The 18,836-nt window shown below is 34.7% G+C and overlaps 1 protein-coding gene across 3 annotated transcripts; it reads right to left on the bottom strand.

The window, feature by feature from the left end:
* Positions 1 to 459: 459 nt before the first annotated feature.
* Positions 460 to 18,446, bottom strand: LOC132273983 (WD40 repeat-containing protein HOS15-like). 3 transcript variants are annotated; one of them, XM_059775112.1, is made up of 15 exons: positions 18,283 to 18,407; positions 13,675 to 13,770; positions 12,686 to 12,831; positions 12,135 to 12,594; positions 9,337 to 9,431; positions 9,199 to 9,245; positions 7,323 to 7,473; positions 7,062 to 7,125; positions 5,626 to 5,784; positions 5,377 to 5,498; positions 4,628 to 4,702; positions 4,312 to 4,365; positions 4,152 to 4,225; positions 1,666 to 1,740; positions 460 to 1,264 (listed from the first exon to the last, which is right to left on the bottom strand). In XM_059775112.1, exons 4-15 carry the CDS (start codon positions 12,580 to 12,582, stop codon positions 1,045 to 1,047), a joined length of 1,584 nt encoding a protein of 527 aa, XP_059631095.1. In that variant the 5' UTR covers positions 12,583 to 12,594; positions 12,686 to 12,831; positions 13,675 to 13,770; positions 18,283 to 18,407; the 3' UTR covers positions 460 to 1,044. The 3 variants fall into 3 exon arrangements, with proteins under 3 accessions (XP_059631095.1, XP_059631092.1, XP_059631093.1); XM_059775109.1 differs by lacking the exon at positions 13,675 to 13,770 and having other exon boundaries at positions 18,283 to 18,446; XM_059775110.1 differs by lacking the exon at positions 13,675 to 13,770 and having other exon boundaries at positions 9,337 to 9,425; positions 18,283 to 18,446.
* Positions 18,447 to 18,836: the final 390 nt, after the last annotated feature.

Genomic DNA, 18,836 nt, shown 5'->3' with positions numbered 1-18,836 from the left:
CAAACAGAACTTAAAAGTGTGAAAAATATAATTTAACATAAAACTTAGCATTATTAGTCAATTTATTATCACGAGGCCTCACACTTTTGGACTGTATCAAACTACGTATATCTCATGCTTTAGAATTTATAATTCGAGAACTAAAAGTCAATTCGGTAATGGTGTCAGGCTTATTCAAATTGCATGGAGACAAGTTTATACATAGAAAGTGGACTTGTTTGTTTTGTGACAATTATTAGAAACAAGATTGGACTTGGCCAACAGTACATGTGATTTCGAGAGATAATAGTCTGAAACTCAAAATAATCTCTTAATTACTACATCGTTCAATTCTCAAAGTCTCAAAGTGGGTGTGTTCAAATTCGGGTCTTCTCACAAAATAATAATAATAATAAAATATAAAAAAATAAAAAAATAAAAAATCTATACAAAATAACTTGACACTAATAAGCATTGAAATAAGAAAATGGACGATACTTACCAACTCTTTATCCATTGGACACAAATTTGGTAACCTAACTCCTGTTTAGCCAGACTTTAGAGTATATGATTTATTCATTATATTCAAAATTTCATCATACACTTGCATCCATTGAATGGCTAGAACACTAAACAGAAAACTAATTACAAATGGATCTGTATAAAAGGGCTGCTGGTGACTTACAACCGTTCCATCATGATTGGATCATGCGGGATCTGAAAAATTATTATATGGCTCGGGGTCTTGCAAGTCCCCGACCATGTAAATCCCAGACCATCTAATAATTTCTTTGGCACTCTCACCTTAGGATACACATGATCCAAGGACTAGCCCCAAGTGTTGTATTAACTACAAAGGAAAGAAGTAAAAGAAATTCTGAACAGGAGCATTGCTACCATCACAGGCAACCTGACTGTTGTATTAGTACAATTAAAAATCCTTAAACTTGGTGGTTCGAGCCAATCTTCTCCATCGACATAGATGAGCATCATTTGATAGCAAAACAGTACAAAAAAGAGCCCATTCATTATTGTCAAAGATACTTCAAAGTAAGGCTTCAAGTTCTACATCCGGAAATCCAAGACACAAACTACATTGTCCGAGAAACAAGCAGCAATCTTATCACCTTCCTTGTTCCAACAAACTTCAAAGATGCCGCCTTTCCCTGTATATGTTTTCACAATCTTGCCTTCCTTCACAGACCATATGTGAATGCTTTTATCCAATGATCCACTGGCCAAATACTCGCTGTTTGGGCTAAATGAGACAGAATATACAGGTTCCCTGACAATGCAATAGAGGAAAATCCATTAGATACTCACAAGTACCATAAACTCTTACTGTTGCAACATTCATAAGAATGACATCTATAAGCAATGCTTGGGAAGACCCCTAGGAAGATCTCTAAGTTTACACCACTCAGATGATCAGCAAAGCATATGGCATGCGTTAACCAACAATTTAAAACATAAAACAGGATTCCCGATGCATGTGAACATGTCAAGGTTCAAGGCACAAATCCTTCATCAAGCATTTGATGGTTGTAGGCACTCAATGCATTACACTCTTAACAAAAACAGTGTTGTAGAAACTACGAGCTCTGTTGTAGTTTAAATCTTGGAACATTATAACAGGGGCATTCACAGAGCTCCCAAACAGTTTTATTTCAAGGACTGTGATGGTACCTGTGGCCAATCAAGCTACTCAGAAGGCTCCCTGATTCCGCATCCCATAGCTTTATTGTTGAGTCAAAGGAGGCACTGCTCAAAACAACAACAATATATGAATAATGCAGCAGAGAAAGTATGGAATTAAATATTGCCTTTCTTTTTGTTTTGCAATAACACAGCGTAGGCATGTATTTTTTCTTCTGTAATGAAGATGCCTAGATTAATGAAAAAGTGGATTTCTGAGTAAGTTTTATTGTATTTGCTTCTGTGTAACTGTCAATCTCATACTTTTGACTTTGAATGCTCAGATTCTGGACTTGTGATTTATTTGGAACAAAATCAACAAGAACCGTGTTCGGCGTTACCATAAATCAATACATCAACCATGTCCGTGGTTTAGGGATGGACAAGTAGTATGGACACTGTTTAAACAGTTTTACCCCAGAAACAAACTTTGGCCAATACTCTAAAAGGGTAACCTTTAATAGAATGGCCAAACATTTACTTGAAGGTAAGAACATAAAATAAGACTGAAGTGAACTACCAAAGTGCGAATAAAATAGCCATGCGATGGCCTGATTAGAATGGATTTCTGGTTCTCTGATTAAAATTTTCCTCATAGTGACCTCCCTTCACATCACAAGTACAATATATCAGCAAGGTTGCTAAAATGACAATTTGGATTGCAGGATTGTCCAATGCTAGATCCTGTAGACAGAATGAACTGAAATTGCAGGGACGCACACTTTTTGAGAATTTCTGTAAAATGAGTGGCATCAAGCGGATCATGAGTTGACACCTTTGGATCACTGGATTATTAATCCTTGAGCCTATCAATCCCAAATAAATTTCAGGGGCACATAATTGTTTAAGAATTGGCGTAGTATTAGTGAGATATGTTAGATCAAACAGAGTTAAGGTTCTCTCGTCTGAGCACAGAAGCAGAAGAGCTGCCTTAGCTGTAAGACCTCCCAATGAATATTTTTTCATGCCACTAGTCTCTCATTTCTTTTTCGCTGTGTTTATTCCTTCTTTGCAGTGTCTACTTGCTATCAAGTGACATCAAGTACATCTATTGTTATAGAAATTTTGACCAGTAAACTCTCTCTCACACACATATCACATATTCCATTTGAGTTTTGACAAATATTTATATAAAACATTTACTTTTATTTTATTATTTTATCCCTAAAAAATTCTTAATATCCGTATAATGCACATATGACTCTTGAGTATGATGCTTGTTTATTCAAGGTGGATCATGGAATCGTTTGTTTTAGCAATTCACCTATTTGTATGGTTTATGTAATTGTTTGTAGGATTTAAAGGACCTTTGCAAGCACAGGCTCTTATTTCCTTTCCTATTGCTTATTTTTTAATAGACATTTCCTTCCCAAATTGCTTTATATACAACTTAATTGAAGAAATCTTGAATCTTAACTACCTGGGTTGCCTAAATGGGTCCATTATCACCATGGACCTCTATCCAAAGTATTGTTCTCTGTTACATCTAAAAGATTGGTTATATACATAAATGATTTTCATGATTGATTAAATATACAATCATGATATCCGAAGTTCCATTTCACAGAAAATTATAGTTTTCAATTTGGCAATGATAGTTGGATCTGAAGTCTCGCTACCACTATAAGTAGAAAACCAATTCTGACAAGCTTTGTTTCAGAGGCATGCACTGGATACTTGATATAAAAATTTGAGATAGATCACTAACTGGGAGGGGTGGATTGGATACAGACCATGCCTTTGGCACTAGATAGCTCATTACCCATCTAGTTTTAATTAGGCTAAATACTAATAGGGAGGCCATGCTTGTCTTAATAATAAAAAGCTCAGATTGATAAGCTTGAGAATGGGGGTTCAAGTCAGAGCAATTATACCACCATAGGAAGGACTAGAATTGGCTAGCGGCCTTTTAATAGACTTAAAAAGGTTTTGGAATTGAAACAAGAGTATAATGATTTCTTTGACCTCATCTGAGTTTGAGAATTAATAATTTTTTCTCGAACAACTATTACAAAGATCATTAAATTATCAATCGGTATACATATCTAGTGTCAGCAGAAATGCAAAGGAAGTGGATTGAGTTTGGACATGGTTATTTTAGGACAATCTGACTAGAGTTCTTTTTTATAATTACCCCTATAATGATGGATCATGGCAGGCCTAGGCATGGAAGGGCCTAACTTTGGTAACTCTTTTTGTATGATTAATGCAATGTAAACTAATTGACATCCTTCTTAGTAGATATAGTTATTTATGAACTCCTGTGACTAACAACATTCTTCAATCATATTGAATTGCAAATGTCCATAATCCAGTAGAGCAGGATGTGCCAATTTCTAAGGATGATTATCAACCCACCCTGTGAGATCAAACAAGCCTGAAACCCCCCGTGCACCCCACCACCCCCCCCCCCCCCCCCCCCCCCCCCCCCCGGGGGGGCAGCGGGGGGGTAATTTTTAGAGGAGCAGCATATTTACCTTGCCAGCACTAATCTCTGATTAGGGTTGTTGGTACCCGGCCCCGTAGGACTCCATCTGATGGTGTATATCTCCTGCAGGATGATATAGCTATTTTACTAACAAAAACCAGTGGTTAAATATACAAAAGTATGGAATGGCAGAAAAAAATAATCTGTACCCTAGCATGTTCCTTCAAATCATGCACACAGGTTTCCTGTTTCATGCTCCATATCTGCATCATGATTTCATAGGAGTTGTCAACCCAATTCCAGACAATATGATTAATTCATAGAAAACACAATATGAATTATTTTCTTATGCTAAGAAGACATGTAATAATTTTGAAGTATGCCAGGCTATAAATGAATAATGGAAATTGACCAAATAACTTGTATCCTCCAGCACATCAAAAAAGCTATAAACAAAGTCACTAATCTGTAGTAGGTAAAATACTTTGTCCACCAGAAAACAAGTTAAAAGAGACGGGCAATCACCTTTGCAGTGGAATCATCAGAGCAAGAAGCTAACAGTGAACCCGTAGGATCCCACTTAATAGCGTTAACTTCACCCTGAAGTAGCACAGTTTCAAAAAGATTAGAGGACAGTCAGGCAGCAGTATCAATTTCTTTATTAGTTTCACTCCACAAGATTTCACATAATTCTCTATGCAGATTTTGTTTCTCTAAATCTACCAAAATTTTCCGGAAGCAACTGATATTAGGAAAAAAGAAAAAGAGAAAGAAAGACTAGAAATGTGTCAGATATTTAGAACGACTTTACAAAATTATGAAAAAATCCCCCAAACTCCATAGCTTCAGAAATGTCCAAGAAAGTAGCCAAGATATAATGTTTGTGTTACTTTGGGCAATCAATCATTACATGTTTAGATTAATTGGTGATAATTGTTTGTATTACTCAATAGCAATTAGTTATACCGAGCCAGAACTGTAACTAGCCATGAAATTCATAGTTCTGATACTAAGAAGCTATAACCCAAACTGGCTTGTTGATTTTCTAATCCCACTATTATCCAGGCAATTCTAAGACAAGTCACTTGCAAGCAGACACTACAACGGGCATTACTCAACGATTACTTCCAAAAGTAACATGCTTCAGCATCAACAATTAACAGAACAACAATGACCAAATAATTCAATCACGAGTTTTGCTCCGAAAAGTAATGTGATAAAATATGCAGATCATGGGAAAAGAAAAGATCAACCAATAACCTGCTTGAACAAACCTGATGTCCTGAGAAAGTTTTGATTGGGCGGTTCTCTCCAACTTTACAGACATGTATCATGTTATCCGTGGAGCATGTTGCAAAAGAAACATTGTTTCGCCAATCAACGTCGAGTGCGGGAGCTGAGAAATAATATAAACTTGATTATAACATACAAGGATAAACATAAGAAGAAAAACAGAGAATTTCTCACTTAATAAGGAATAATATACCATCTAGAAAACTTAATGTGTAAGGACACTAAAGCACCTGAATGAAATTCAAATTGTTGTTTCCATTCCCCCGTCTTTATGTCCCAAACAATTGCAGTTTTGTCCACACTACCAGTAAGAAGATAATCGCCCTTCTTGTTCCACTTCAAAGAGAAGATAGGCCCTTTATGCTTATTTAAAGTACTCATCAACTCTCCTGGATGAAGGTCCATTAGTAAGTAAACCATGAACAAGCAAGCTTGCTTGAGTACAGAATGAGACCCTTGTGTAACTATCCAAAATTTATAATTGAACATAAAGTAGAACAACAACAAAAATCAGTAATACATATATTTATCCCAAACTATTACTTGAAACACTCCTTGGACAACAAAATTTGTCAAGAAACTTAGGAAAGCTATCTCAAGTAAAGAAGTTATTCTGTATAAATATTTAGTGCCTGTATTAGTAATTATGTAGTATATATTACACATGTGAACTACATTTTTCAGAACTTCCATTCCAGTAAGCACTTAATCCAAGAACTCGTGCCACAACAATGCATAAGTATCTGGTCTTGATTTTACACCATCTGCATAAAAGATTGGTTCACTCTATAAACTAGTCCATAAAAAAATAATATTAAAAAAAAAAAAATCTAAGACCAACAAAAAATTGTAAAGCATAGTTAAATATGTATAAATTTTCACTTCCAAACTTAAGCCCCTTTAGGTTCCATCTGGACCTTGGATAAAGGTAAGGAAACACAACCAAAAAAAATCGATAGAGAGAAAGCCCTTTTAAGCATTTTGCTTTCCTAATCATCATTCTTTCCAAGATACAAGCAAGTCTTTGATGCATTTCCTCAAAAGTTTTAAAGGAATTGGCCATATAAAACAAGTTATATCTTAGAGTAATTAAAAGGTAATTGCTGATCACACAGCTAGAATGGTCGCTTCCAAATCTCACACAGCCTAATTATCATTTTTCCGACATTGTGAGCCAAGGAAGCAGCCATGTTGGCACGGAAATAGGCCCTCTCAAATGAAAAATGATATAAAAAGAAAAGAAAAGAACGCTCGGTGGCCTTTCATTGCAACTTCAAGCTTTTGGATAATAATAAAAAAAATTAAAAAATTCATTTTTTGTATAATCATTGCAACTTCAAGTTGGGGATATCAAGACCGCACCTTAATATATTTATCAGTTTCAAGTAATAAATTGCAGGTACCAGAAATAAGAAACATGAATCACCAAATCCTAACACTATTTCCAAAATTTGAAATTAGAGATCAATAAGTTTCTTTCTTCACTTCCTTTGCTGCTAAAGTTTCCTTTATTTACTACTTTCTTTTTTCTTCTTCTTATTATTTTATTTTTTTTGCTCTAATATAATGGTACCATCTAACAAAGATCACCAGCAAAGGTTCCTAATCTTGATGTTACAAACATCCACAGCAAACATAAACGAAAATCATTAGTGAGACAACATACCATCTCTGTTCCATATTCTTGCTTGTCCATCATAAGAACCCGTTGCAAGCAGTGTCCCCTCACCCTACAAAACATTGATAACAAGAGAAAGCCAGTCAATTATGTCATAGTTCCGGACTACAACAACATGCATGTAAACACAAACCTCAACATAAGATGGTAACATATAGGTAAAGGATGATATCATTTTTTTTTTATTACATTTTTTTTTTTTGGGGAAATATGGATATTATCACCCATAATCCTTCAATAAAAACTCACATTCCAATCAAGTGTAGTCACGTCCTTGCTTTTCTCATTTGTTCTACCTTTGAAATGCTTCAAGACCACGGCATTTAGAGGCCCATCTTGCATATTAGAGCTACAAGGTCCATCTGGAATCGTCCAAATTCGAGCTGTTGAATCTCCAGACCTAGAAATAAAAAATTGCAAACAAGTGTTAAAGTGAGAGAATTTGGACTTGGAAGAATCGAAGACCTCCAAATTTATGTCATCTTTTTTATTTATAAAATAGGGATATCTTAATTCCAGCTCATTAGAAGGTATTATGTACGGAACATGTGTGGTCCCATAGCCAACATTTTATGTGCCAGGTTTGCCAACATTTTATGTGCCCTATGTTGGATGAGAAACTAAATAAATAGAAATTCATTTTATGTGCCAGGTTTAACTTGAAGATCTGCACCAAATGGCGAAGGCTCAAAAGTGAGTGAACCCAAAACAAACCTCACAAAGCGATCTTAAGAGCAATAAACCACAATGGTCAAGAAGCATTTTCTTATATAAGCTATGAGAGTTTTAGCATGGAATTTTCATAAGTTGGAATATAATTAAAACATGATTAGTATCAAGTCATGACTTGAAAGATGTCAGCTAAGCTAGATGGCAACTAGAGACCTAACAATAGAGTCTTGTCTACATTTGGGTTTGAGGGGAGAGGTATTATGGGTAGGGCTGGGGCTCCCCCCATTTCGTGACCCAAAATTCCTCTTGGACCAAAAAATAATATATTCAAACTTTTTAACAGGAAAACTCATTCCCATTTTATATGGACTTAATATCTATATCAGGTATGCGTACCAGACATTTGAAGTGTGAGATTCACCAAATCATAATTTGCTCCTACCAAATATTACTACAAAAAATTTATGACTTTAATGATTGTTGACCCCTAACTGAACAATATACTTTGACAATTGAAAACCCTAATTTTGTAAAGTTCAAGCAAGTGTATCTTCTTTTTATTCTTTCATCCTCACATGTCTGAATATGTGATACTACTGTCTGACACATAACCCATGCCAACATCAGTGTCGTGTGGTGTCAACATTAAAATTCTGGGGTGGGTAACATAGCTCTTTTTATAGTAAGATTCATTCACTAAGCAGTATAGTATTCAATATTAATGAATTTGGCATGGAAACTCAATTATATAACAAAGGAAAATGACAGTAGTAATATGGAGAGTGTGGTTAGGCCTGGAGTCCAATGAAAATTGACTATGCTGAATAAGAAGTCCACTTGGCACCACCTACTTATTCTCTTGGACAGCTGGTAATATATCTCTCAAGAAAGCTCCAGCCATACCAACCCTCCAATTCTCATGCTCCATCAGTGAAACTTTTTAGTATCAGATCATACAAGTTGTATGCTACCAGACTTCAACTCCAACTTACTCTCATTAATTTTGTTTCTTATTAGTAGAAGTAGAAGTATTTGTATGCCTTTCCTGATTTTATCACCAACCTCATCAGCAGAATAACTCGAACTTTTTTGAGCCACAGACTACAGGCCACAAGTACATGAAGATAGCAAAAACCTAGCTAGACTTGTCCAATCAGCAATAACATTATTTCAGGTTAAGAAATACTCTCACTTTAGCACATCCAGTTTGCTGTTAATTTACCTGAAGTTACCCTGGATAAATGGTTAAAGGGTACCTCTTCTAGAATCTTCCCAATGGATCTAAGCAACTAAATTAAGCATATTTTAACCGTGTGCTGAATATGATCTAAAATGGTCTGGAGGAGTATCTCTTGAGAATGGAGAGAGAAGGATTTTTAATGATAATTAAAATATTCAGAAACCATAAATCTGATAGCTGCTGTAATAGGCATCCCTTCTAAAAGATACCCACCCTGATGCAAGAACTGAACCTGTTGGACTCCACGCACATGCAAAAACCTGTCAGGAATGGAGCCAAGTGAACAAACCTTGTGAAATAATTGATTGAAATTTAATAACAAAAATGTAGAATCTAGAAATGCAACCAAACCTCAGAGGAATGGCCTTCCAGAACTGTTACATCACAACTTGGAATTTCACAAGGGAAGGATGTTGAGCTTGTGGAGATTTCCATTGGTTCTGGTCCTAGTTTTTCATCACAACAAAATGAATGATAACTCGATTCAGCACATAATTCTAAAATCCAAAATGGATACCACTTAAGATGTGTGGTAAATTGAGGGAGACTTCACTTGTCACTGAACCATAAATTCATAGAGGTATCAAAGAAATTCTCAATTCATGCTCAGCACTTAAAATATTCAGTGCATAATTTTTAGTTTTATCAAACAGAAGATAATACTTCAGTAATAAATTTAAAAACAACACCTAGAGCATGGAATAAAATAAGTATATAGTGAATGATGTGTGTTATGTGAGTAACTTTTTTGTGTGTGAGGAGAGAGCAATAAATGTTTTCAATGAGCAATAAGGAAATAACTATGCAACATCAAACAATGGGCCAAGTATATGCACGAAGAAATGGCGAAATTGCACATGTAAAGTGAACTCATGACATGCACTTGGTCCTAACTTTCTTCAACATATAAGGCCCCACCTTTGACCTGTCTACACCAAATAGGAGCCCACAAAGACCATGCATGGTAGCTAAAATGAGTCACATCGTTCTAGATCACTGTCATTGTATTTTGCTTACCTGTAGTCTCAGGATACATTGGCCCTAAATGATCTGCAAATGAATGGTACATATCAATGCCAGATGAGTCCTTGGGCTGACACTTTAGGTGTAGACTGGCTAAAACAAGAGCTAGCACATTTATAAATTTTTGGCCCAAATGCAAGCCATTTGTTCCTAAATGATGTAGCATGTTAGAAAAATGGCTGCCTATTCACACATGTAAGAGCTGACCATCTAGCCATTTCCCACATATGCATGTGTTGAAGGATTTATATTTTTAAAGTTACATCCTCTCTAATAGCTTAAGCTTTTGGAGTAGATGGTTGTGAACATGGTATTAGAGCCAAAGATCTCGAGTTCAAACATCACCGTCACCCTAATTAAAAATTGAAAAACACTTGTTGGACCAAAAGAAGGCCACACGTGAGGGGGCATATTGAAGGATTTATATATTTAAAGTTACACCCTCTCTAACATCTTAAGCTTTTGGAGTAGATGGTTGTTAACAGCATGCATACATGAAAACATGCTCAAATGTCCATGTGCACCATATATTACAGCTTTAGGTCAAACACTACAATAGGGAGAAAAATTGCAAATGTATTCAGTCAGATGTCTTATATGTCTTGGTCTATAAGAGTGAGAGTAACAAAGGAATCTATGATACCAACTAAAAAATCCTTGGTACAATGGGATTATAGGACATAGAGGGATGTACAACAAATGCAGCGAATCCAAGAAATAACCAAGAAACACGAAAGAAAATAAACATACCACACACAAAGAACACAAAGATTTAGCTTGGTTTGGCAAAGTCTACGTCCACGGTGAAGATCCGGCGAAAGAATTCACTATGCAAAAATATGGAGATTACAAGTTTCAGCCCCCAAACCCTAGCTCTTGCTCACTCTATTTTTTGCGATTTTCAGTGTCTCTCAATAATTCGACTCCAAACCCTAAGCGCCCTTATATATTGGGCAACAAGAGAGTACTAAACAAGGTCCATGACCCGCAAGCAAAACCCGGGTCAAAATTTTTCCTTTTGGGCCACAACATCACAAGGGAGATGAATAAGGCAAGTTCATAGATTATGCCCAATTTGTAATTAACTACATTAATCAGTTAATCAAGTAAACATGTAATTAAATCAGATTAATAATCACACAAAGGAAAAAAGGCACATAACACTTTCTACACTAAAAAAACCAATGGGAAAAAATCACGGCACCTCGCTGAGCCAACAATCCATCAGGAGAAGAACGAGTACAACATTAGTCGGTTAATGCACTCAATACTCAACCCCAAATCTTTTGTTAATATATCTTTATTAGGGTTGCGGTTGAAGATTCTTTAAAGATCAATCTATCATCTCAAACCAAGATTTTTGTAACCAAAGCAAAAAAGGATGATTAATGATAATCTTAATGTTTTATGATAAATAAAAAGGCTCTCAACCACGTATGCCTTTATCAATTACGGACAACAAGTTTTGAAGTTTTAGAGAACATTCCGAAATAGGAACCTGGTGAACTGATATGTTCTCAATCGGTTCAGGGAAAAGCTTCAATCAAATGAGAGCATACTGGAAATACCTCAGTTGGTCAGACATATCCTTGATCAATCAGATACATAATGGAATGACTTGAATCTGTTTGTAACTCTGAATATAGGTTATTCTTCATGCAGTATCGAGGAAACAATTGAGAACACAGCCACAACTGACCTAAGGAGACTTTTGCTCACGGAATATGCCAACCCTTTTACATCATCCCAACAGTATTCCCTTTTAGCAATAACCTTTGGGTGCTTTTTTATCACAACAAAAGAATTAATAAAGGAAAAGGAAACAATTTTAGAAAAAGCGCCAATTTTAACAATAAAATTTTTATTTCCTTTTTCTTTGTAAATTTTTTTATTTCCTTTTTCTTTGTGATGTTCTTGATGACATCATGCCATAATCATCTTTACTGTTCTAAGAAATCTGACAGGCTTGAACTGCTAACCAACTACTTAGGGTCCTCCCCAGATACAACTCAAGCTATGGAACCCGACATGTAACTAGTGGTTCAATTTCAAAATGAAGAGCTACATGAAGCAAAATGACAGATTTCCAATAAAAATTTTGGATGTAAAGAAGTAGTGAAGATTACCTCCAAGAGTTCCATTTTCTTCATGTTTTGCGTTGATCTCATCTCCACTTTGTTTTAAATCAACAGGATTGATATCATCTCCCCTTTGTTTCGAATCAACAGGATCCACTTGTAGTTTTTCCTTGTCTTTGCCTTTTTCTTTCGAATCAACAGGATCCACTTGTAGTTTTTCCTTGTCTTTACCTTTTTCTTGCTCCTTATCCTTCTCTATTCTCTCTTTATCACTTTGCCGATCTTTCTCCCGTTGATGTCTTTCCTTTTCAGTCTTCTCTCTTTCTCGTGCATGTTCTTGATTACGTTCTTGGTCAAATTCACCATTATCTTTGTCTTTTTCTGCATGTTTGTCCTTTTGAAGATTTTCCTTTTTCTCTTTTATGATTTTCTGAAGTTCGTATGCATCCTTTGTTATAAGATCCAGAGGTTGTAGAAAGGAAAAATCTTCGTCCATGTCTGCATCATTCTGAAAACCTTAACAGACATTAATTAGCTGAAGAGTTAACAAGTTTGCTTGATAGAAGAATCATTGGGCATAACTGAAATAATGTGCTTACACTACTCGAGTTTGCTTCTAGCTCGAGATACTGAATTCCTTTTTGCACGAATGTAACAAGAGCACTAGGAGGAACTAAATTTCCATCAATTGTGCTTTCACTTATCCCTGCCTCGTATCCTAAAGTAAAAGCTGAATGTGTAAACCCTGAAACAATTATATTAAAATGCACAGAGTGTCACGGTAAGAGGATTGCTTGGAAATTTATTGATCCATCTCTACTTTAAAAAAATAGCAGAGTGCAAAGCTTTAAAATTTTATATTAGCAAGAGAAAATAATTGATCTGTCTTGTAAAGAAAAAGCTGAGTATGGAAACCCTTGAATTAACTACATAGCAAATAGCAATAAGATCAAAACAATGTATAGTAAATCATACAACATAAAAAGAAATGTGCCATTAAAAGTCATAATCCCTGCCTCGAATCCTAAGCAAAAGTTAAATAAACAAACCCTGAAAGAAATTATATTTTTCGGTATCTGGAGATAGACAATGAGGCAAAACGATGCATAATACATAATTAAAAGAAAGAAGATTGCTAATGAATATTGGAAGTTGGACAAAATGATTCCACAAACGATGAGGGATTTGTTTCCCATATTAGATATGGTGACACGGTTTAGTATTTTTCTTCTCAAGTTATCGTATCTATCACAAGAGATCTCAAAATAAAGAATATATCCATTACATATCAAAGAAGATGACAGTGTAATCAAGGACTTAACCAAAGTAAATAAAATAATGTAGTCCCATATATAAAATCAATTGATAAATTAAATTGACAAAAATGATAACAATAACATTTGGTAATAAAGGAATTTAAAGGTTATTTTCAATTACACCAAAAAAGACAACAAGGTAAATAGATAACAGTATCTCCCTCTCTTGTATCAATAAACCGTGATATTACAAGAATGCATAAACCCAAGTGCACAACTTAAACTTATTGCTCATAAGATAGGAAAGAAAAACTGAGAGAGTAATTTATTACCTTCCTTTCAGCCATAAATTACAAGTAACAGCACCAGTAGGCACCACATATGAAGAGTGTGCTTAAGATGTACTCTTCCATCACTGAGTAACACCCCTACAAATTTTATTAAGATTTTAAATTAATTATAATATATTATAAATTCCATAAATTTTTGGCCTATAATTTATTTGGGTTAAACACAATTATTTGTGCTGGAATTAAGTACCCCCTCCGTTCCAATTTAAGTGTCGCTTTTGGGGAGTAGTAATTTTTAAGGGAACATATGGAACATGCATTGTCTCACTGAAAAGTTACTAATTTGCCCTTTAAATTTTGAATATTCAAGTTTGAAATTTTAAACTCCAAGGACATATATAGAAAGATGTGAAATATATTGTTTGAAAAATGAAAGTGGACAATTATTTTGGGACAGACAGAAAAAGAAAGCATGACACTCAAAAATAGTGCCCTGAACGGTTCAAGTAGTAACACCAAGATAATTAAATGACAACTCAAAAATATGCAATTTCTTTTAAATTCAACTAAAAAAATTAAATAATAACCCATAAAAGCAGCCATTCCATAAATGGCCACAACTATTCTCTTAATACAAAAGACACGAAGAGCAGCAAGAAAGATAGGGAGACAAGAGTTGATGCCTTGAGAAAATAAAAAAGAGAGAGAGATAGCAAGTGTTGAGAAAGGGAGGGTAAATGATTGACGATGACGACTTCCACTAAAAGGGTACAATTTATCCTTGTGTTCATGCTCAGACTTCCAATTGCTTCAATTAGCTGTTATTAATCTATTACTGCCGCTATTACTCAAAGAAATTTGAGGTGCCAAAGTGAATCCAAACCCGATAGAACAAATCCATGAGCATCACTACCTTCATTTTTGACAAAAGCCCACCTTCATTTAGTTGGAGATGACGTGGCAAAATGGTTGTGATAGAACATTGCCCAAGAGCTATGTTTTTATAGTAAACCCATATCGAATTTTTTTTATCAGTGTTCACTGAAGAGTGCCCAAACAGTAGATGCGGCCCCCACTTGTTGTCTTGGGACAGAAGAGTTCCAATACCCTTATATATATATATATATATATATATATATATATTGATAAGTAAACCTATATTAAATATGGATCCAAAAAGCCATTGGATGATGAAACACTATGGCAATATGGACCGCAGGGAGAAAAGCAGGAAGATGCAAGCCCGGGTAAGATTGGGAACATCATGGTAGTAGATGCGGCAAATTGGAACCCATATTAAATATGGATCTTTTTGGAACTCTTTATGTAAATTACATTGACGAATGATCAACCTCTAAAACATATTGTGAAAATTTATAAGATGAGCTATGTTTAGAGGTTAATCATTCCTCAAAGTAATGTTATGCTTAGATGGGATATGTTTAGATGCGTATTAAGCTTAATACACATTTATTTCAAGCCTAAGATGTTAGAAATTGATATACATTTTTGGTCCCATTCCTTACAAATTTTAACTTTTGGGCATCCATGGTCTGTCTTGGGTTTGCACTTTGTGTTAACCTCTGTTCCCCATTCATATGTTTGTGCGCAGATTAGTCTAACATCAGAAACGGGCATAAGCTTTGGACAATTATGCTATAAGCCTACAACCCCATGTTGATACTCAGGCCATGAGGTTGATATCTTCATCTTCTCCATAAGGCTACGTGAACTTATACTGTAAGTATAAATACTGTCTACTAAAAATCTTTTTTAATCAAATAAAATCCTGAAGCCTTCCTCAGAAAGGCAAGCAGTTCGATTTTTATTTTCTTTATTTGAGCTTGTAATGGCTTATAAACTAGTCAATGTGAACCCCCAACTCGGTTTTACCTCTTCCAGTTTTTCTTTTTTTCATATTTGGGAAGTTAGGTATTTAGTTTAGAAAGAAAATCTGCACTGTCGTGGATTGGAAAAGTTTAAAGGAAATGTTTTTACACTCATCTTATATCCTTTGTATATGGAACTAAAACCCTTAAATCAGTATCTCAGTGGTTAAAGATCAGTTTTTTCAAAAAAAAAAAAGCAACTCTCATAATCTGATGCTTTACAAATCCCTTTAGATTTTAACATAGTGTCCATTTTTCTTTTACAAATGGAACCCAGTATAAGACCCAATAGTAGCAAAATGGACACTATCCTAAAATCTAAAGGGATTATGAGAGTTGTTGAGACTGTGAGTTTTATTTGTTTTAGTTTCTGAAAATCTATTAACATCCAAGAATATGGAAAGGCTTAGCTGCCCTATATTTATATAAAGAAATCCAATATATCACTCAATGGTTCGGCATGCTTTCTAATGTCCTCCGTCCTTGAGTATTTAAGATCAGATTTTTTCATATCATGTGCATGAGAAAAGTTTTTTCCTGGAATTGGCATAGAAAACTAGTGCAATTGATTAACTATTGATACGCATCAGCACTTCCTATCTTTTTTACATACATATAAATGTAAATATAATTCAGATTCAACAGAAGTGGATTGATGCTAATACGGAGGTTTGGTCGGTTTTGTTAGGGATTTTAGTGAACCCAGAGCTAACTGTAGTATTTACATAAAGAGTTCCAAAAAGATCCATATTTAATATGGGTTTACTTATCAAATATATATATATAAAGGTGGGTTGTGTCTCCCGTTTGGAGACTCTTCGATGAATACTATTAAAAATAAATTAATTAATTAATTCAATGTGGGTTTTCAATAAAAACATAGCTCTTAATCTTGGCAATGTTCTATCACAACCATTTTGCTATGTAATCTCGTGCTAAATGAAGGTGGGCTTTTGTCAAAAATGAAGGTAGGGACACTCATGGATTTGTTCTATTAGGTTTGGATTCACTCTGGCACCTCAAACTTCTTTGAGTAACAGCAGCAGAAATAGATTGATAACGAACCTAGTTGAAGTAGTTAGAAGTACCAGCATGAACACAAGGATAAATTCTACTTTTTAAATGGAGAAAGCCATTTCCCCAAACAGCAGAACCTATACAAGAAGTCGTCATTGTCAATCATTTACCCTCTCTTTCTCACACTTGCCATCTCTTTCTTATTTTCTCAAGGCAGCAACTCTTGTCTCCCTGTCTTTCTTGCCGCTACGTGTCTTTTGTATTGAGAGAATAGTTGTGGTTATTTATGGGATGGCTACTTTTATGGTTTATTATATAAATTTTATAGTTGAATTTAAAAGCAATAGCATTTTTTTTTTTTAGTTGTCATTAAATTATCTTAATGGTACTACTTGAACCGTTCAGGAGCAGTGCTTCCTAAATTTAGTGAATTGAAGACTGACTATTTGATATTTTGGGTAATAATGGACATTGTGCATTGTGAAAATTTATAAGATGAGATATGTTTAGAGGTTAATCTTCCTCAAAGTACTGTTATGTTTAGATGGGATATGATTAGATGTGTATTAAACTCAACACACATTAATTTTCAAGCCTTAGATGTGAGAGATTGACATACATTTTTGCTCCCATTCCGTACAAAGTTTAACTTTTGGGCTGCCATGGTCCGTCTTGGGTTTGCACTTTGTGTCAACCTTCGTTCCCCGTTCATATGTTTGTGTGCAGATTAGTCTAACATAAAAAACGGGCATAAGCTTGGGACAATTATGGTATAAGCCTACAACTCCATGTTGATACTCAAGCTTTGAGGTTGATATCTTCATCTTCTCCATAAGGTAATGTGAACTTACACTGCAAGTATAAATACTGTCTACTAAAAATCTTTTAAGTCGGATAAAATCCTGCGGCTTTCCTCAAAAAGGCAAGCAGTTCAATTTTTATTTTCTTTATTTGAGCTTGTAATGGCTTATAAATTAGGCAATTCAAACCCCCAACTAGGTCTTTACTCTTCCAATTTTTTTTTTTTTTTTTTTTTTTTTTTTTTTTTTTCATATCATTTGGGTAGATAAGTATTAAGTTTAGAAAGAAAATCTGCTCAGTAGCGATTTGAAAATGTTTTAAAGGAAAGGTTTTGTCACTCGCCTTATATATATTGTATAGGAAATTAAAACCCTTAATTCAGTATATGAGTGGTTTAAAGATCAGTTTTTTCAACAAATTGTGTCATACTAGGTTACTTAAATTTTCATTTCCCTTTTCTTTCTTTTTTTACATAAGTCAATTCACATTGTTTGATGTGTGTAAATTATCAATTCACGGTTCTTTGAGCAATAATCACTGCAAATTTGCTAATAAATTTCTCCTAAGTATCGCCACATCAAGTAATGACAAACAAAAATCGGAAAACATAAATTACTACAAGAATAAACAAAACAAACAAGGAAATATTTGCATATCCCACTCATGAATGAGACCAATTGATTCACTATCCACCTATAGTCCTGTAATGTAGCATCAAGCATCGGCCAGTTAGCCAAACACAACAGTTAGCTTAGCCCATTGGGTTTGGTCATGGCAGTAACAAGTAGGTCTTCCCAAAAACCCTAACCTAAAAAAAACCCTAACTCGATCCATTTTCAAGGACTGTGAACTCAAGAACATTACAGAGAGAACGAAACGCAAGTACTCATTTTGTAATTAATGTCAAGAAAAATTAAGACCAAAAATGAAATAAATAACAGACCTGATTCATGAAGATAGCGGAAGACTAGGTAATTCAACTCCGTGGACGTAATGGATACCATCTCTGTAAATTACTGCTGAAATATCTGTGCATATATAGAGAGAGAGAAAGGGGGGAGAGAGATGGTGTTTACCGTGTAGTGTTTGGTACAAAAAGAACTTCGGTTCGGACATGAGGTTTTAGATTGAGGGGATGCCAATGATATTTACTGAAATGCCCTTAGAGTGCAGGTATTTGCTATTATTGATTGCTTGAATAAGTGGCACGTGATTGTACTAGATCATAATTATACGGATGGGATGGTCCTATTACATGCTAATTGGATGAAAAAAATGACTGATAGGATGGGATCAAAGAACAAGAGAAAAAAGAAAGAGAAAAAATTATAACATTAATTGTGAATTAAAATAAAGAAAAAGAACGAAAATGACCATATTAATCTCTTATCGTAACTATGGAAATCGCGGTCAATACAAATTCGATTAGATTACCCGAATATGAATAGAATAAAAAATTTAATAACGAATCTAATTTGATAATACAGTCTTATTATT

The sequence above is a fragment of the Cornus florida genome, unplaced genomic scaffold, assembly GCF_030987335.1.
Source record: "Cornus florida cultivar Cherokee Brave unplaced genomic scaffold, ASM3098733v1 CherokeeBrave_3.0.0_Hap2_Chr09, whole genome shotgun sequence".
NCBI lineage: Eukaryota > Viridiplantae > Streptophyta > Magnoliopsida > Cornales > Cornaceae > Cornus > Cornus florida.
Note: the sequence above shows the minus strand (reverse complement) of the source record. Positions and strands in the feature narration are given on the sequence as shown.